General features: G+C 65.8%; 4 protein-coding genes across 5 annotated transcripts; 1 reads left to right on the top strand and 3 right to left on the bottom strand.

Annotated features, from left to right (window-relative positions):
• Nucleotides 1-38: 38 nt before the first annotated feature.
• MRPS21 (mitochondrial ribosomal protein S21) lies at nucleotides 39-1,178 on the bottom strand. Its single transcript, XM_059870959.1, has 3 exons — nucleotides 1,035-1,178; nucleotides 685-769; nucleotides 39-266 (listed from the first exon to the last, which is right to left on the bottom strand). The coding sequence occupies exons 2-3, from the start codon at nucleotides 765-767 to the stop codon at nucleotides 86-88; spliced, it is 264 nt and encodes an 87-aa protein (XP_059726942.1). The 5' UTR covers nucleotides 768-769; nucleotides 1,035-1,178; the 3' UTR covers nucleotides 39-85.
• A 153-nt stretch (nucleotides 1,179-1,331) lies between these two features.
• CIART (circadian associated repressor of transcription) lies at nucleotides 1,332-3,416 on the bottom strand. Its single transcript, XM_059870958.1, has 5 exons — nucleotides 3,126-3,416; nucleotides 2,465-2,764; nucleotides 2,174-2,249; nucleotides 2,010-2,088; nucleotides 1,332-1,924 (listed from the first exon to the last, which is right to left on the bottom strand). The coding sequence occupies exons 2-5, from the start codon at nucleotides 2,696-2,698 to the stop codon at nucleotides 1,660-1,662; spliced, it is 654 nt and encodes a 217-aa protein (XP_059726941.1). The 5' UTR covers nucleotides 2,699-2,764; nucleotides 3,126-3,416; the 3' UTR covers nucleotides 1,332-1,659.
• A 313-nt stretch (nucleotides 3,417-3,729) lies between these two features.
• On the top strand, nucleotides 3,730-7,783 carry CA14 (carbonic anhydrase 14). 2 transcript variants are annotated; one of them, XM_059870956.1, is made up of 11 exons: nucleotides 3,730-4,275; nucleotides 4,406-4,426; nucleotides 5,100-5,279; nucleotides 5,350-5,492; nucleotides 5,972-6,067; nucleotides 6,149-6,215; nucleotides 6,284-6,441; nucleotides 7,108-7,234; nucleotides 7,337-7,357; nucleotides 7,433-7,517; nucleotides 7,622-7,783. In XM_059870956.1, exons 1-11 carry the CDS (start codon nucleotides 4,224-4,226, stop codon nucleotides 7,701-7,703), a joined length of 1,032 nt encoding a protein of 343 aa, XP_059726939.1. In that variant the 5' UTR covers nucleotides 3,730-4,223; the 3' UTR covers nucleotides 7,704-7,783. The 2 variants fall into 2 exon arrangements, with proteins under 2 accessions (XP_059726939.1, XP_059726938.1); XM_059870955.1 differs by having other exon boundaries at nucleotides 3,730-5,279.
• Nucleotides 7,784-7,935: 152 nt separating this feature from the next.
• APH1A (aph-1 homolog A, gamma-secretase subunit) lies at nucleotides 7,936-10,569 on the bottom strand. Its single transcript, XM_059870957.1, has 7 exons — nucleotides 10,434-10,569; nucleotides 10,015-10,173; nucleotides 9,405-9,478; nucleotides 9,187-9,309; nucleotides 8,986-9,113; nucleotides 8,629-8,752; nucleotides 7,936-8,475 (listed from the first exon to the last, which is right to left on the bottom strand). The coding sequence occupies exons 1-7, from the start codon at nucleotides 10,544-10,546 to the stop codon at nucleotides 8,411-8,413; spliced, it is 786 nt and encodes a 261-aa protein (XP_059726940.1). The 5' UTR covers nucleotides 10,547-10,569; the 3' UTR covers nucleotides 7,936-8,410.
• Between the last annotated feature and the right edge of the window lie 2,118 nt (nucleotides 10,570-12,687).

The raw sequence follows: 12,687 nt of genomic DNA, 5'->3' as shown, positions 1-12,687 counted from the left end.
CGCCCCTTCCCCCTCACGCCCTCATTAACCAAACTCAATTAACGGGGAGCAAAGCGAGACGGATTTTATTGGGGTCGGACCCCCCTCAGCAGCCCGGCCACGGGTCCTGGCGGGCGCTCCTGGCCAGGAAGGCGATCCTGCGCGCCATCTCGGCACAGTACACCCGCCGGCACGCCTCGAACGCCCGCCGCCGCCGCGCCCGGCTCGGCTTCTCGTAGTACCGGGAGCGCCGCACCGCGTCGGCTACGCCGTCCTGCGCCAGGATCCTGCGGGAGGGGAAACAGCGGTGACAGCGGCAGGGAAGGATCTGGGATGCGCGAGGAGGGAGGAACAGCCAGCCCACGCTGCCAGCCCTGGGCATGGCCCGGTCCCCGTGCGCGCCCTCGGCGCCTTCTCCTCGCCGTCCATCCGCGAGGAGGGGAAGGAACCCCCCGAGCTCCGTTTGAAGTAGGATCTACGGAGGTGTGTGAGCACAGAGCTCAGCGATGGCGCCGCCTCCTCCCGCGCTGAGCCGTTCCTTTATTTCACTGCTCACACCCGAGCTGAGCGGATGTGGAGCTCATGGGAGAAGCCCGGCATGACCCTCCCGTCACTTTCTGCTCGAGAAATTCTGCTTCTGAACCCAGTACGTGAAGGAATCGGAGCCTTTCCGGGCCCAGACGCCACCGTTCCCCCGATCCTCACCTGTTCAGGACGCCGTACGCCGCCTCCACGTTCCCGTTCTGCACCATCACCGTGCGGCCCACGAAGCGCAGGTGGTTCGCCATGGCTGCGGGATGGAGCGGCTGGGACCGGGCAGCCCCGAGGCTCCCCCGAGGACGGAGCCCGTCCCTCCTCCCCGGGACACGGCAGGGAATCCCGGGCACAGAGAGAAGCCGGTGATTCCCGCCCCGCTCCCGAGGATCGGAGGAGCCGAAGGGAGCCCGAAGAGATCACGGCAGGGACCCCCCGCCCCACGAACGGCCTCCCCCCGCCCCGGTCAGACCGCTCCCGGTAGGGTCCCGGTCCCAATCCCGCTCCTTTCCCCGACTGACCCCGGTGAAGTCGCGGCCGCTCCGCGCCGGTACCGGAAGTCGCTGACGGCGGAACTTCCGTTAGGAGGGATTTCCGGTGCCGCCGGGACTTCCGGCGGGCAGAGCCGGGACCGGCGGGGCCTGTGCGGGTCCTGAGCCTCTCCCTCCCGCGGCCGGGACCGGAGACACCGCGGCCACTCGGGGTCCCAAGCGGAGGGGACAGAGGAGCACCAAGGGCGGCTCTGAGACCCCCCCCCTCCCACCCGGGGACAGGAACGCCGCGCCCGCCCCACCGAGCACAGAGGACACGACACCGGCTGGCCCCGGCCGCTCCCGCGGCGTTTATTGCTTCCAGCAGGGCCGGCTCTGGGCCCTCCCCACTCGGGGGGTCCCACGCTCCCCTCCAGCCGCCGGGGGAAGGCACAAGCCCGGGAGGGCCCGGCCCCCGCGGGGAGGGGGCTCCGCTCCGGCCAAGGCACGCGGCCGCCCCGGCGTTGGGGCTTCTGGGGGGGTTCGAGGTCCCCCCGGGTCAGTCCCGCCCGCCCGCGGGTCTCACTGACCACCGGTAAAAAAGAAACAAACAAAAAAAAAGGCAAAACCAAGAAATGCAGATGAGATCTTCCCCCCCCCCGAGCCGGGGGGGGCGTCACACGTCCGGCGCCGGGGGGGACTCGGGGGCCCCGGTCTGGCACTGGGGGGACCCCCGCTGCTGTAATGTCCCCGCGGAGCTGGCGAGGGGGAGCTCCCCGGGCAGGCGGCGACACCGGGGAGCCCCGGGAGGACCGGCGGGGGCGCGGCGGCGCGGGGGAGCCACGGGGGGAGGCGAGTCCGGCGCGGGTTTGGGGGCGACGTGGGGGAACCAGAGGCGCAGCATGGCCTCCACCTGCAGCAGCGTCCCCAGGTAGCGGGCACTGCGAGGAAGAGAGCTCTTGTCACTCTCTGCGGAGGGGGGGACACCCCCGTGCCCACCCCCCCGGGGTCACGGGGGGCACTCACCCCATTTCTGGCTTCTGCAGCACCCCAATGATCCGCTGGAGCCGGTCCATGGCCACGCTCTGCTGGAAGCTGCTCAGCCCTGGGGAGGCCCGAAATTGGGTGAATTCTCCCCAAAGGGAAAGAGGCGCCTCGGGAAGGGGGAAGAGGGTGTGGGGGGCACCCACCTCTGTCGTAGCGGCCCCGCCGCAGCCCCTCCAGCAGCTCTGCCAGCGGCCGGATGAAGCCCCGGAGCTCCCGGCACTGCCAGGAGGAGGAGGAGGAGGAGGTGACTGCGCTGCAGCCAGAGTGGGGAGGGGGTCTCGTCTACCCCCTCAAACCCCACTTTACCTCCCTCTCATCCCCACCCACCCATTCCAGGTGGGGAAACTGAGGCAGACCCAGCTTTTTTTAGGGGACCAAGCCCTTCCCCATCTCCCATCTTTTGGGTGCCGCTTTGTTTTGTGCCAAAACCTCACCTTTTGGGCAAAGAGGCGATCGCCATCGCTGGGAGGGACATCCCCGCCCTCCCCTTTCCGCGGGCGCTTTCCCCCGCGGGGTGACGGCGGCGATTCGGGGGGTGCCCGCTCCAGCCCCCCCGGGCGCTTGCGGCTGCGCTCGGTTTTGGGGGCGCTCCGGGGGGAGCTGCCGGCCTCGGCCCCGCTGTCAGAGGCAGGGGAGCCGCAGGAACAGGCGCGGGTTGGGGGCTCCATGGCGGGGGTGGCTCCCCCAGGGGAACCTCTCGCTGCGTTCAGCTCCAGCCGAGGCTGCCTGAGGGACTGAGGGAAGGAAACACCGGGGGGATATCGGACAAAAATGGAAGACAAGGAAGGAACTGCCTTGTTCTCCCGTGGGGGTGACATCCCCACAGCCCCAGTGCTGCCTCACATGGGGGAGCAGATTGGGCATCTCCTGAGGCAGGGTGGGGGAGCAGGGACCCAGCTGGCACTGGGACCCCTCACCCAGGACCTCCCCCAGGACCAGGACACCCCCAGCCCCAGGGACCACCCCCAGCCTCCCTCCATCCCCTGCCGCCCCCTCCCCAGACCGGGATCCCTTCCGTGATGGGGACCTTACACCCCGCGCTGGGACCCGCAGGACCTTTCCCCCCTCCCCAGCCCCGGTCACCCCGGATCCCACCTGCTCCCGGCTGCACCTGCGGTGGTGCCGATGTCCCTGCCCCGGTGTCGCTGTTCCCGTCCCTGACCCAGTGCCGGTAGCACCGTTCCGGTATCAGTGTCCCGTTGCCGGTATCGCTGTCCCCGTTTCCCGTGCCGGTGTCAGTGTCCCTGGGCAGGTGCCGCGGTGGCCGCGCCGGTGTCCCCGTGCCGGTGCCGCTGTTCCGGTGTCCCGGTCTCTCTGTCCCCGGTGCCGGTCCCGCCCCGCCCGCGGCGGCCCCACGCGGACACGTGCGCGGCTGCACGTGCCTCCGGCCGGGCTCCGCCCCGCCCCGCTCCCATTGGCCGCCGCGCCTGGGGAGGCCCCGCCTCTTCTCTCCCGTTGGCTCATTGCCGCCGCCCGGCGCTGATTGGCCGGAGGGCGCGGTTCTGACCACGCCCCCCCTGCGCGGCGATTCGGGGCAGGTGGCGCCGGGTACCGCCCCCGTTCCCTCAGCCAATGGGAGGTGATTCCGGCGGCGCGGCTCGGCCAATGGGCGTGGCGGATCCACCCCCTTTCATTACATAACCGGGGCGGGGCGGCGCGTGGGCTCCCACGTGGGGGCGGGGGCTCCTTGTGACGTCACGCTCGCGCGTGGGGGAACGCCTGCGAGGCGGGGCTTCCAGGAGAGGGGCGGGGCCATGGAGCGCGTGCAGGGTTTGCCCGGGGGTCCCCCCGAGCGCCCCCAGCCCCCCCAAAATATTCCCCCCAAAATCCCTCCCACGGCCAGAGCCCCAAGGCCCAGGAGGCTCAGGGTGACCCCAAGACCCCTCCACAAGGCCCAGGGCCCCCCTCAGGCCCCCCAAACTCTCAGAGCCCCCCGAGAGCCCGGCAAACCCCCATCCTACAAACCCCTCACCCCATAAACCCCAATCCTACCAACCCATCACCCCGCAAATTCCCATCCTACAACCCCCTCACCCCACAATTCCAGAGCTCGCAGCCCCATCCCCACCCTCCCCACACCCCGACACCCCGGGCATGGCCCCTCCAGCCCCCCCGTCCCCCCGGGGGGGCCCGTCCCCCTGGGTGGGTATTTAGGGCCGGCCCGGTGGCACCCGGCCCCCCTTGCCCCCCGCCATGCTGAGTGCGCTGCTGCTCCTGGGGGGCCTGGCCCCCGCCCTGGCCGCTGGTGAGTCCCCCCGGGGTGCCCCCCGCAGATCCCGCTTTGGGGTGCACCCCCAGCCCCCCTCAGGTGCCCCCATGTGGGGCCAGGGGGCTCAGCCGGGCCCCCACCCCAAATCCTCCACTCTCCCCAACAGGTCCCCACTGGACGTATGAGGGTGAGTGGGGCCCCACGCAGGGACCCCCCCATTTATCCCCACACCCCCTGAACTGAGGGGTTCCCATGGGTGTCCCCAGAAGGTGGGGAGGTGATGGGTGACAGCCCCCCCCATCTGTGTCCCCCCAAATGGGAAGATGAGCAGATCACCCTCTTGTTGCCCCTTGGGCCCCCCAAACATGTCCCCAGACATCTGGGACCCCCCCCAAACGGGAAGGAGATGGGCAGATCACCCTCTTGCTCACCCCCAGAAATCTGGGACCCCCCAAATGGGCACCCACCTAGCTCCCCTAAGCCAGGCGGGGGTGAATGGGTGCAGCCCCCCAAATTTCCCCTCCTGCCCCCCCCCCCCTTGCCCCCCTCGCTCCAATGGTCCCTTTGTGCTCCTTTACATAAGGCTCCTGCTGCCAAATCCAATTAGGATCCGGCCTTGGCCAAATCCCGCTAAGCCCCATCCCGGCGGGCCCAGGGGGACCCATGGGTGCCCCCCCGGCCCCGCGGGCTCGGCTTTGTCCCCGCTCTCCCGCCTGGAAAAAATGTCCCCAGCAGATTAACGAGGCCCTTGGGAATGTCACCCGCGTCCAGGTTTGGGGGGCACCGAGGGCGTTTTGGGTCACGGGGGCCGTGCTGGGTGAAGATGGGGGGGGTCCCACCGGGGGTCTGGTGCCCCCCAGGTCCCCACGGGCAGCAGCACTGGCACGAGGCACACCCGGAGTGCGGGGGCCGGGCTCAGTCACCCATCGACATCGCGACAGCGCGGGCACAGCACGACCCGTCCCTGCCGCCGCTGCTGCCCGAGGGCTACGAGCACCCCGAGAGCCCCCAGCTGACCCTCGCCAACAATGGCCACACCGGTGAGCACCGGGAGGGGGAGAACCGGGCGGCCCCCGGTGTCCCAGCCCCGCTGACCCCCGTGTTCCACAGCCGTGCTGGCGCTGCCACCGTCCCTGCGGCTCCGGGGGCTGCCCAGCGCCTTCGCTGCCCTTCAGCTCCACTTCCACTGGGGCCGGCCCGGGCACGCCGCTGGAGCTGAGCACCTGCTGGACGGGCACCGTGCCCCCGCCGAGGTACCGGGGGTACCGGGAAACAGCTCCAAAAATGGGTCTGGGGGCGGGAAATGGGGTGGGAAAGGAGAATGGAGCAGGTTTGGGGTCGGGAAATGGCGTGGGAATTGTGTGGGATATGGTTGTGGGGAGGGGTGTGAGTGTGGGAAACAGCATGGGAACAGCGTGGAAAATGGGTTTGCACGGCGGGAATCTGCTGCAGGGAATGGAAAAGGGGTCCTGGGGAGGGGAAGGGGTCCGGGGATGGGAAAGGAGTGCAGGGAGGGGAAGGGGTGCAGAAGAAAAGGGAGAGAAACGGGAGTGGGAGCAGGTCCGGGCACTGCGGGTTGGGAGCCGGGGCAGGGGTTGGGGCGGCAGGGCGGGGGGCTCAGGGGGGTTGGGGTGGATCAGAGGGTCTGGGGTGGCAGGGCGGGGGGCTCAGGGGGGGTTGGGGTGGATCAGAGGGGTTTGGGGGGGCTCAGGGGGTCCTTGCCGTGCCGCAGATGCACGTGGTGCACTTTGATACCGAGCGTTTCGGCGATGCCAGCGCGGCGCAGCGGCACCCGGGCGGGCTGGCCGTGCTCGGCGTCCTCCTGGAGGTACGGACCGCACACCTACACGCCCCCCGCACCCACCCGCGCTTCCCCAGCCCCTCACTGACCCCTCCCCTCACTTCCCAGCTGGGAGACGACCCCCACCCCGCCTATGACAACATCCTGAGGCATCTCGGCAGCATCCGCTACGCAGGTGAGGAGAGGGAGGGGGGAACCCCAAATCCCCCTCCCAGCACGCCCCAAATTGCTCCCCCCCCACAGGGCAGACGGTGGCCATCCCCTCCTTCAGCATCCGGGAGCTGCTGCCCGAGCACCTGGAGCGCTACTACCGCTACAACGGCTCCCTGACCACCCCGCCCTGCTCCCAGAGCGTCCTCTGGAGCCTCCTCCCGCAGCCCGTCCGCATCAGCCGCGCCCAGGTAGGAGCCGCTCTGCGGGCAGCCCCCCGCGCCTGGCGGACCCAGTGCTGCTCCCTTCCCTTCCCTTCCCTTCCCTTCCCTTCCCTTCCCTTCCCTTCCCTTCCCTTCCCTTCCCTTCCCTTCCCTTCCCTTCCCTTCCCTTCCCTTCCCTTCCCTTCCCTTCCCTTCCCTTCCCTTCCCTTCCCTTCCCTTCCCTTCCCAAACCTTCCCAAACCTTCCCAAACCTTCCCAAACCTTCCCAAACCTTCCCTTCCCTTCCCAAACCTTCCCTTCCCAAACCTTCCCTTCCCAAACCTTCCCTTCCCAAACCTTCCCAAACCTTCCCAAACCTTCCCAAACCTTCCCTTCCCTTCCCTTCCCAAACCTTCCCTTCCCTTCCCTTCCCTTCTCTTCCCTTCCCTTCCCTTCCCTTCCCTTCCCTTCCCTTCCCTTCCCTTCCCTTCCCTTCCCTTCCCTTCCCTTCCCTTCCCTTCCCTTCCCTTCCCTTCCCAAACCTTCCCAAACCTTCCCAAACCTTCCCAAACCTTCCCAAACCTTCCCAAACCTTCCCTTCCCAAACCTTCCCAAACCTTCCCAAACCTTCCCAAACCTTCCCAAACCTTCCCAAACCTTCCCTTCCCAAACCTTCCCTTCCCAAACCTTCCCAAACCTTCCCTTCCCTTCCAGCTGGAGCAGCTCCAGGGAAGCCTTTACTCCACGGAGGAGGGCCAGGAGGAGCCGCAGCTCCTGGTGGACAATTTCCGAGCCCCGCAGGAGCTGAACCAGCGCCCGGTGCTCGCGTCCTTCCCCAGGGGTGAGTGGAGGGGTGGGAAGGGCCCCCTGCACCCCTCAAGTGGCTCCTGGAGCCCCAGCTGAGCACAAGGAGCTGGCCCTGAGCCTGGTTTTTCCCTTGCAGAGCCAGAGGGATATTCCACAGGTAGGGCCAGGCCGGGAGGTTGGGCTGGGGGGGTCACACCTGGACCCTCCTGACCCCACCCCGGGTGTCACACAGGTGAGGTCATCGCCATCATCTTCGGCGCCCTCGCCAGCTGCCTCGGCCTCTTCCTCACCGTCCACTTTGGGGCCAAGAGGATGCGGTGAGGACCCCCCCCCCCCCCAGCCCTCAGAGGGACCCCCGCAGCTGGGGGGGCCCCGAGCTCCGTGCAGAGACCCCCCCTCACCCATGTTTCTGCCCCGGCAGGGCGAGGCGGGCGCAGGCACAGGACGTGGTGTTCAAGGCTTCCTCCCGCCGCTCGCCCGTGGATGCTGGGCACGCCCGCTGACCCCGGGCCGGGCTGGGCTGGGCTGGGAGGGGCCGGCCCACGCCATCCCCCAGCCCCACTGCAAATAAAACCCCTTCCCCCTCCTGGTGGCTCTTTGTGGGGTGGGAACTGGCGCCTTTGAGGGGCTTTGGGGCTGGATCCCGTCACCCCCAAAAAACTCGGAGCAGAGCACAATGGGGGGAGCGACCCCTCTCCCCCTCCCCTTCTCCCCAGCAGCCACAGTGTCCCGTGGTTTTGTGAAAGGGTTTTACTGTTAATCAAAAAAATAATTTACCCCCCCCCACTGCACCTCCAACCGCCCTGGGAGCTGAACAGGGGTGAGAAGGGCAGAGCATCCCAGTCCCGGTGCCCCCCACCCCCAGAGCATCACCAGTGGCTGCACCAGGGATGGGGACCCCCCCCCAGGGTGACAAACACAGGGAAATGGGGGTGGGGGACGTCCTGCCCTGACTTCCCCCAGGGCACCTGGCCCACCCTGGCCTTCCCCAGAGGCTCAAACTGAGGGAAAGGAGTTAACAGAATATGGGAACAAAGGGAAGAGGGTGGTGGTCAGACCCCAAAACCCCCTGAGAGCACCAGTCAGACCCCGAACTCTCCCAGGAGAATCAGATCCCAAAGGCCCCCAGGAACTGGGCAGACACAAATTCCCCTGGAGCAGGAGGGTGAAGGCTTTCACAGGAGTGTCTGGCTGTGGGGCCACGGCTCCCTCACCCCTCTGGAGGCACCTGCAGCGCCGAGTAGAGCATGGCCTGGCCCTCAGGCTCCTGCTTACCTGGGGAAAAGGGACATTTATGAAGGTGGGTGTGGTTTGGGTGTTTGTGGAAGCCCTTGGGAATGCAGCCCCCATTCAGCAAGACTCATCCACCCCATCCCAGCAGCTCTGACCCCCCCCAGCCCCCAAAAGTGACACTCTGTCCCCCCTTACATGAGAGGCACTTGAGGACGTTGTGGAAGGAGCCACCAGCGGTGCTGAAGGCCCAGAGGCCAGTGCAGAGCGTGAGGATGAAGATGGGGCCCAGGCTGGCCTCGTACCACGGGTTCAGGAAGGTCTGGGGACACAGAGAGACAGGTCACACCTTCCTGAACCCTCCTAGGGCAGCAAAAGGAGTGCCTAGCCCTGCGGAAACCCGGCTCAAACCCCTGCTGAGCTGCGTGTCCCCAAATCCTTCACTGACCTCCAGCCCGGGCACCCCAAGAGGCTGGGGGTGCCTGGGGGTGTAACTCACCCCATGGCCCTAGGCAGGGAGTGTGGGTGGGGGTTCCTGTGCCCCCCAGGACTCACCAGCCCCGAGGTGAGCAGGTGGCTGCCCACCACCAGCCCCAGGCCCCCGGCGCGGCGCCGCTCACAGGCGTCGAAGAAGATGATGCCCCAAAAGGTGTGGAGCAGAACCAGGGCCATGGTGAGGAAGGCTGTGGGGAGAGACACAGAGCCTCAGAGCCTTCCTCCTCCTCCTCCTCCTCTGTGCCACGGCCCTGGCCTCACCAGAGGTGATGAAGTAGTACGGGGAGTCCCCATGGATCCCGACGGTGCCCGGCCCCGCAGAGTCTGCCAGGATGTTGGTGATGGAGAAGACACCGCTGATGATGCCGAAGGAGAGCCCAGACACTGTGGGGGAGCTGAGGTCAGGGCAGCCTCCAGAGCCTCGGTGGGCTCAGGGAAGGGCAGAAGAGTTGGATTCAGCACCCCGGGGCTCTGCTCACCATAAGCCATCCGCCGCAGGGAGATCGGGGACCGCCCGTCCTCGCTGAGGGTCGCCAGCCCTTCATCGGCCTTCCTGCCCCGCCAGAGAGAGAGAGAGAGAGTGAGCCCCAGCCCAGGGAGAGGGCAAGGGAGAGTGTGAGCCATAGCCCAGGGAGAGGGGAAGGGAGAGTGTGAACCCCAGCCCAGGGAGAGGGCAAGGGAGAGTGTGAGCCCCAGCCCAGGGAGAGGGCAAGGGAGAGAGTGAGCCCCAGCCCAGGGAGAGGGGAAGGGAGAGTGTGAGCCCCAGCCCAGGGAGAGGAGAAGGGAGAGTGTGAGCCCCAGCTCAGGGAGAGGGGAAGGGAGAGTGTGAGCCCCAGCCCAGGGAGAGGAGAAGGGAGAGTGTGAGCCCCAGCCCAGGGACAGCGTGAGCCGCATCCTAAGGAGAGCGTGAGCCCCAGCCCAGGGAGAGCTGCGGTGAGAGGAGAGGCTCCGCTCCTTCCCGGGGTTTAACAAGGAAAACACTTTGTGGGGCTCCTCGGGACACAGAGCCCCAAATCTGCTCTGGCTCCCCCAAGCCCGGGGACACCCCAGGCACCGGCACAGCCCCGCGGGTCCCGGGCGGGCTCTTACTTGAGCATTTTGAAGCAGGCGAACCGGCCGAGCTCCTGCAGCAGCACGGCGGCGGCGGCTCCGAGCGGCAGCAGCGCCGCGTCCTCCCGCCCGCCGAGCTGCACGGCCACGGACCAGAGCAGCGAGGCCGCCAGCAGCGACAGCAGCCAGAAAAACGCCCTGCGGGCAAACGGGACACCGGGGTGGCACCGCGGGCACCGGCACCAGGCCGAGCCGCTCGGTACCGGGACCCGCAGCGGCCTCAGCGCTGCTCCCAATCGCCCCCGAGCTGCCCCGCGCCTCAGGGCTCCTCACACCGCCGAGCGCTCCCTCAGCCGCCCGGGCACCACCAGCGCCCCGGGGCCCCCCGGAGCCGCCGCCGGCCCCTCAGAGCAGCCCCCAAGGGCCTCTCAGACCCCCGCCACGCCGGCCCCGCTCACCCCGCCACCAGCACGATGACGAGCAGCGGCTCCGCCGCCACCGTGAGCAGCACGAGAGCGGCCGCGGGCCCGAGCGCGATGGCGGCGCAGCCCAGCAGCACGGCGGCGCCCATGGCGGCCGCCAACAGCGCCCCCTGCCGGCCCGGAGGACCCGCCATGGGGGGGTAGGACCAGTGCCGGGGCAGGGGGGACACCTGGGGACACCTGGCACCGCCTGTGTCCAGCACAACCTGTCCGCAAAGTCACCTACCTGCAGGGTCACCTGTCTGCAGGGTCATCTGTCCGCAGGGTCACCTGCAAGGTCAGCTGCCTGCAAGGCCACCTGCAGGGTCACCTGTCCGCAGGATCTCTCCTCTCCTCTCCTCTCCTCTCCTCTCCTCTCCTCTCCTCTCCTCTCCTCTCCTCTCCTCTCCTCTCCTCTCCTCTCCTCTCCTCTCCTCTCCTCTCCTCTCCTCTCCTCTCCTCTCCTCTCCTCTCCTCTCCTCTCCTCTCCTCTCCTCTCCTCTCCTCTCCTCTCCTCTCCTCTCCTCTCCTCTCCTCTCCTCTCCTCTCCTCTCCTCTCCTCTCCTCTCCTCTCCTCTCCCCTCTCCCCTCTCCCCTCTCCCCTCTCCCCTCTCCCCTCTCCCCTCTCCCCTCTCCCCTCTCCCCTCTCCTCTCTCCTCTCTCCTCTCTCCTCTCTCCTCTCTCCTCTCTCCTCTCTCCTCTCTCCTCTCATTACTTTTTACATTTTTCTCTATTCCAAGCCCCTCACATCTCCCATTCTGATTCTGTCCCCCACCCCCACGCTGCTGATGTTTACAGAGGAGCTGGGAAGAGCAGGAAAACTTTATTTAGATTAAAAAATTCCATCAGCCAGCAAGAACAGCCCGGACGTCTCCAAAGCCCCTCCCTCCAGATTATTCCACCTCCCTCTGGACTGACGGTGCCACAGGGAGTGCTGGCACTGAAAACGAGGATTTTTCATCCATCTTCATTTCTCCTGCGAGGAAAACTCCAAACAATGTCCCCTGCAGCCTCTTCCGCAGGAATCCTGTGAATGCCATCTCCTGGGCACGAGGCATTGTTCAGGGAAGGATCAGGGTTACTGCCCGCCTTGGATTAATTTCCCTCCTTGTTTTGCTTCCGCCTATTAAAGCTGGGAAATGACAGCACATCCGAGCCCTGCTGACTTCAGCTGCACCTTCCTCCTTGGACTGACCCCCCCGGCACAGCACCAGGCTCTGGGTGCCCAGAGCATCCCTGGGATGCAGCACAGCAAGAACCAGGAGCCTCCTTCTTCCTTCTGTTTCCCTCCTTTTCCTTCCTTTTGCCCTCTGGTTTGGTTCACATGTTGAGTTTTCCCTCAGGAAAGATGTGCCTCCCTTGTTGCTCTGTTGTTGTGTTGAATTTTGGCAAAAAAAAAACCCCAAAACTTTTCATAATTAAAAAAAATAAAGACATAAAAGTAGAAATATAAAGCAAAATAGGGATTTGGGGGAATAGGAAACAAGGTTTTGGGATGGGAGGTGGAAAAGCCCTTGGTCTGCCTCTTTTCTGTGGTTTGCTCCGTGATGCCAGATGTGAAGAATCAGTAAGAAAAAAGGCAAAACAACAGAAAAACCAGAAGGAAAATAGAACAGTTTCCTTTTCCATCCAGAAGCACAATTCCAGAGCTGCACCTGGGGTGCAGGATGCTGCTGGGAAGTTCCAGCTGCTCACAGCCAGCGAAGAGCAGCTGTTTCCCCCTTTGGTAGCTTATGGCACATTTTATCCAGGTCCCTTTCACTGAATGGATTCTCCAAGTTTTCCCAATTTTTGCAAGTCTTGGACCATCACAGCCAGTTCTGGAGTCTGAGCCAGCAAATCCCACTGAATTCAGCTCCCACGCCAAGGCTTTGTCCTTCAACCTGATAAGCCAGAGGCATCCTCAGGGATCTTCCTCGCCCCTTCCCTCCCCATTCCTTTACTCCCAGGATATTTTAACCCTTCCCTGCTCCCCCAGTGCCTCCTGGCTGAGCTGCTGGCCCCAGCCCTGCTGGGATTCTTCACAAGTTCAGATTTCTGCTTGGGTTGGGATTTTTGAGTTTTGATGTTATTCTTGTGGAGGAGGGAGAGGAGGGTCTTGTGGAGAGGAGGATTTGAAGAGATTCACTTCCTGCTCAGCATTCCTGGCCATTTAACCCTTTGCCAAACATCTTCCTACAGATGGGGGAAGCTCCTTCTGCAAAGCCCAGGGAGGCTGGGAACCAGCTTTGGGATGTGCTGGAAAAATTCT

Source organism: Haemorhous mexicanus, chromosome 31, assembly GCF_027477595.1.
Source record: "Haemorhous mexicanus isolate bHaeMex1 chromosome 31, bHaeMex1.pri, whole genome shotgun sequence".
Lineage (NCBI taxonomy): Eukaryota > Metazoa > Chordata > Aves > Passeriformes > Fringillidae > Haemorhous > Haemorhous mexicanus.
This window is presented reverse-complemented; position numbering and strand designations above follow the sequence as displayed.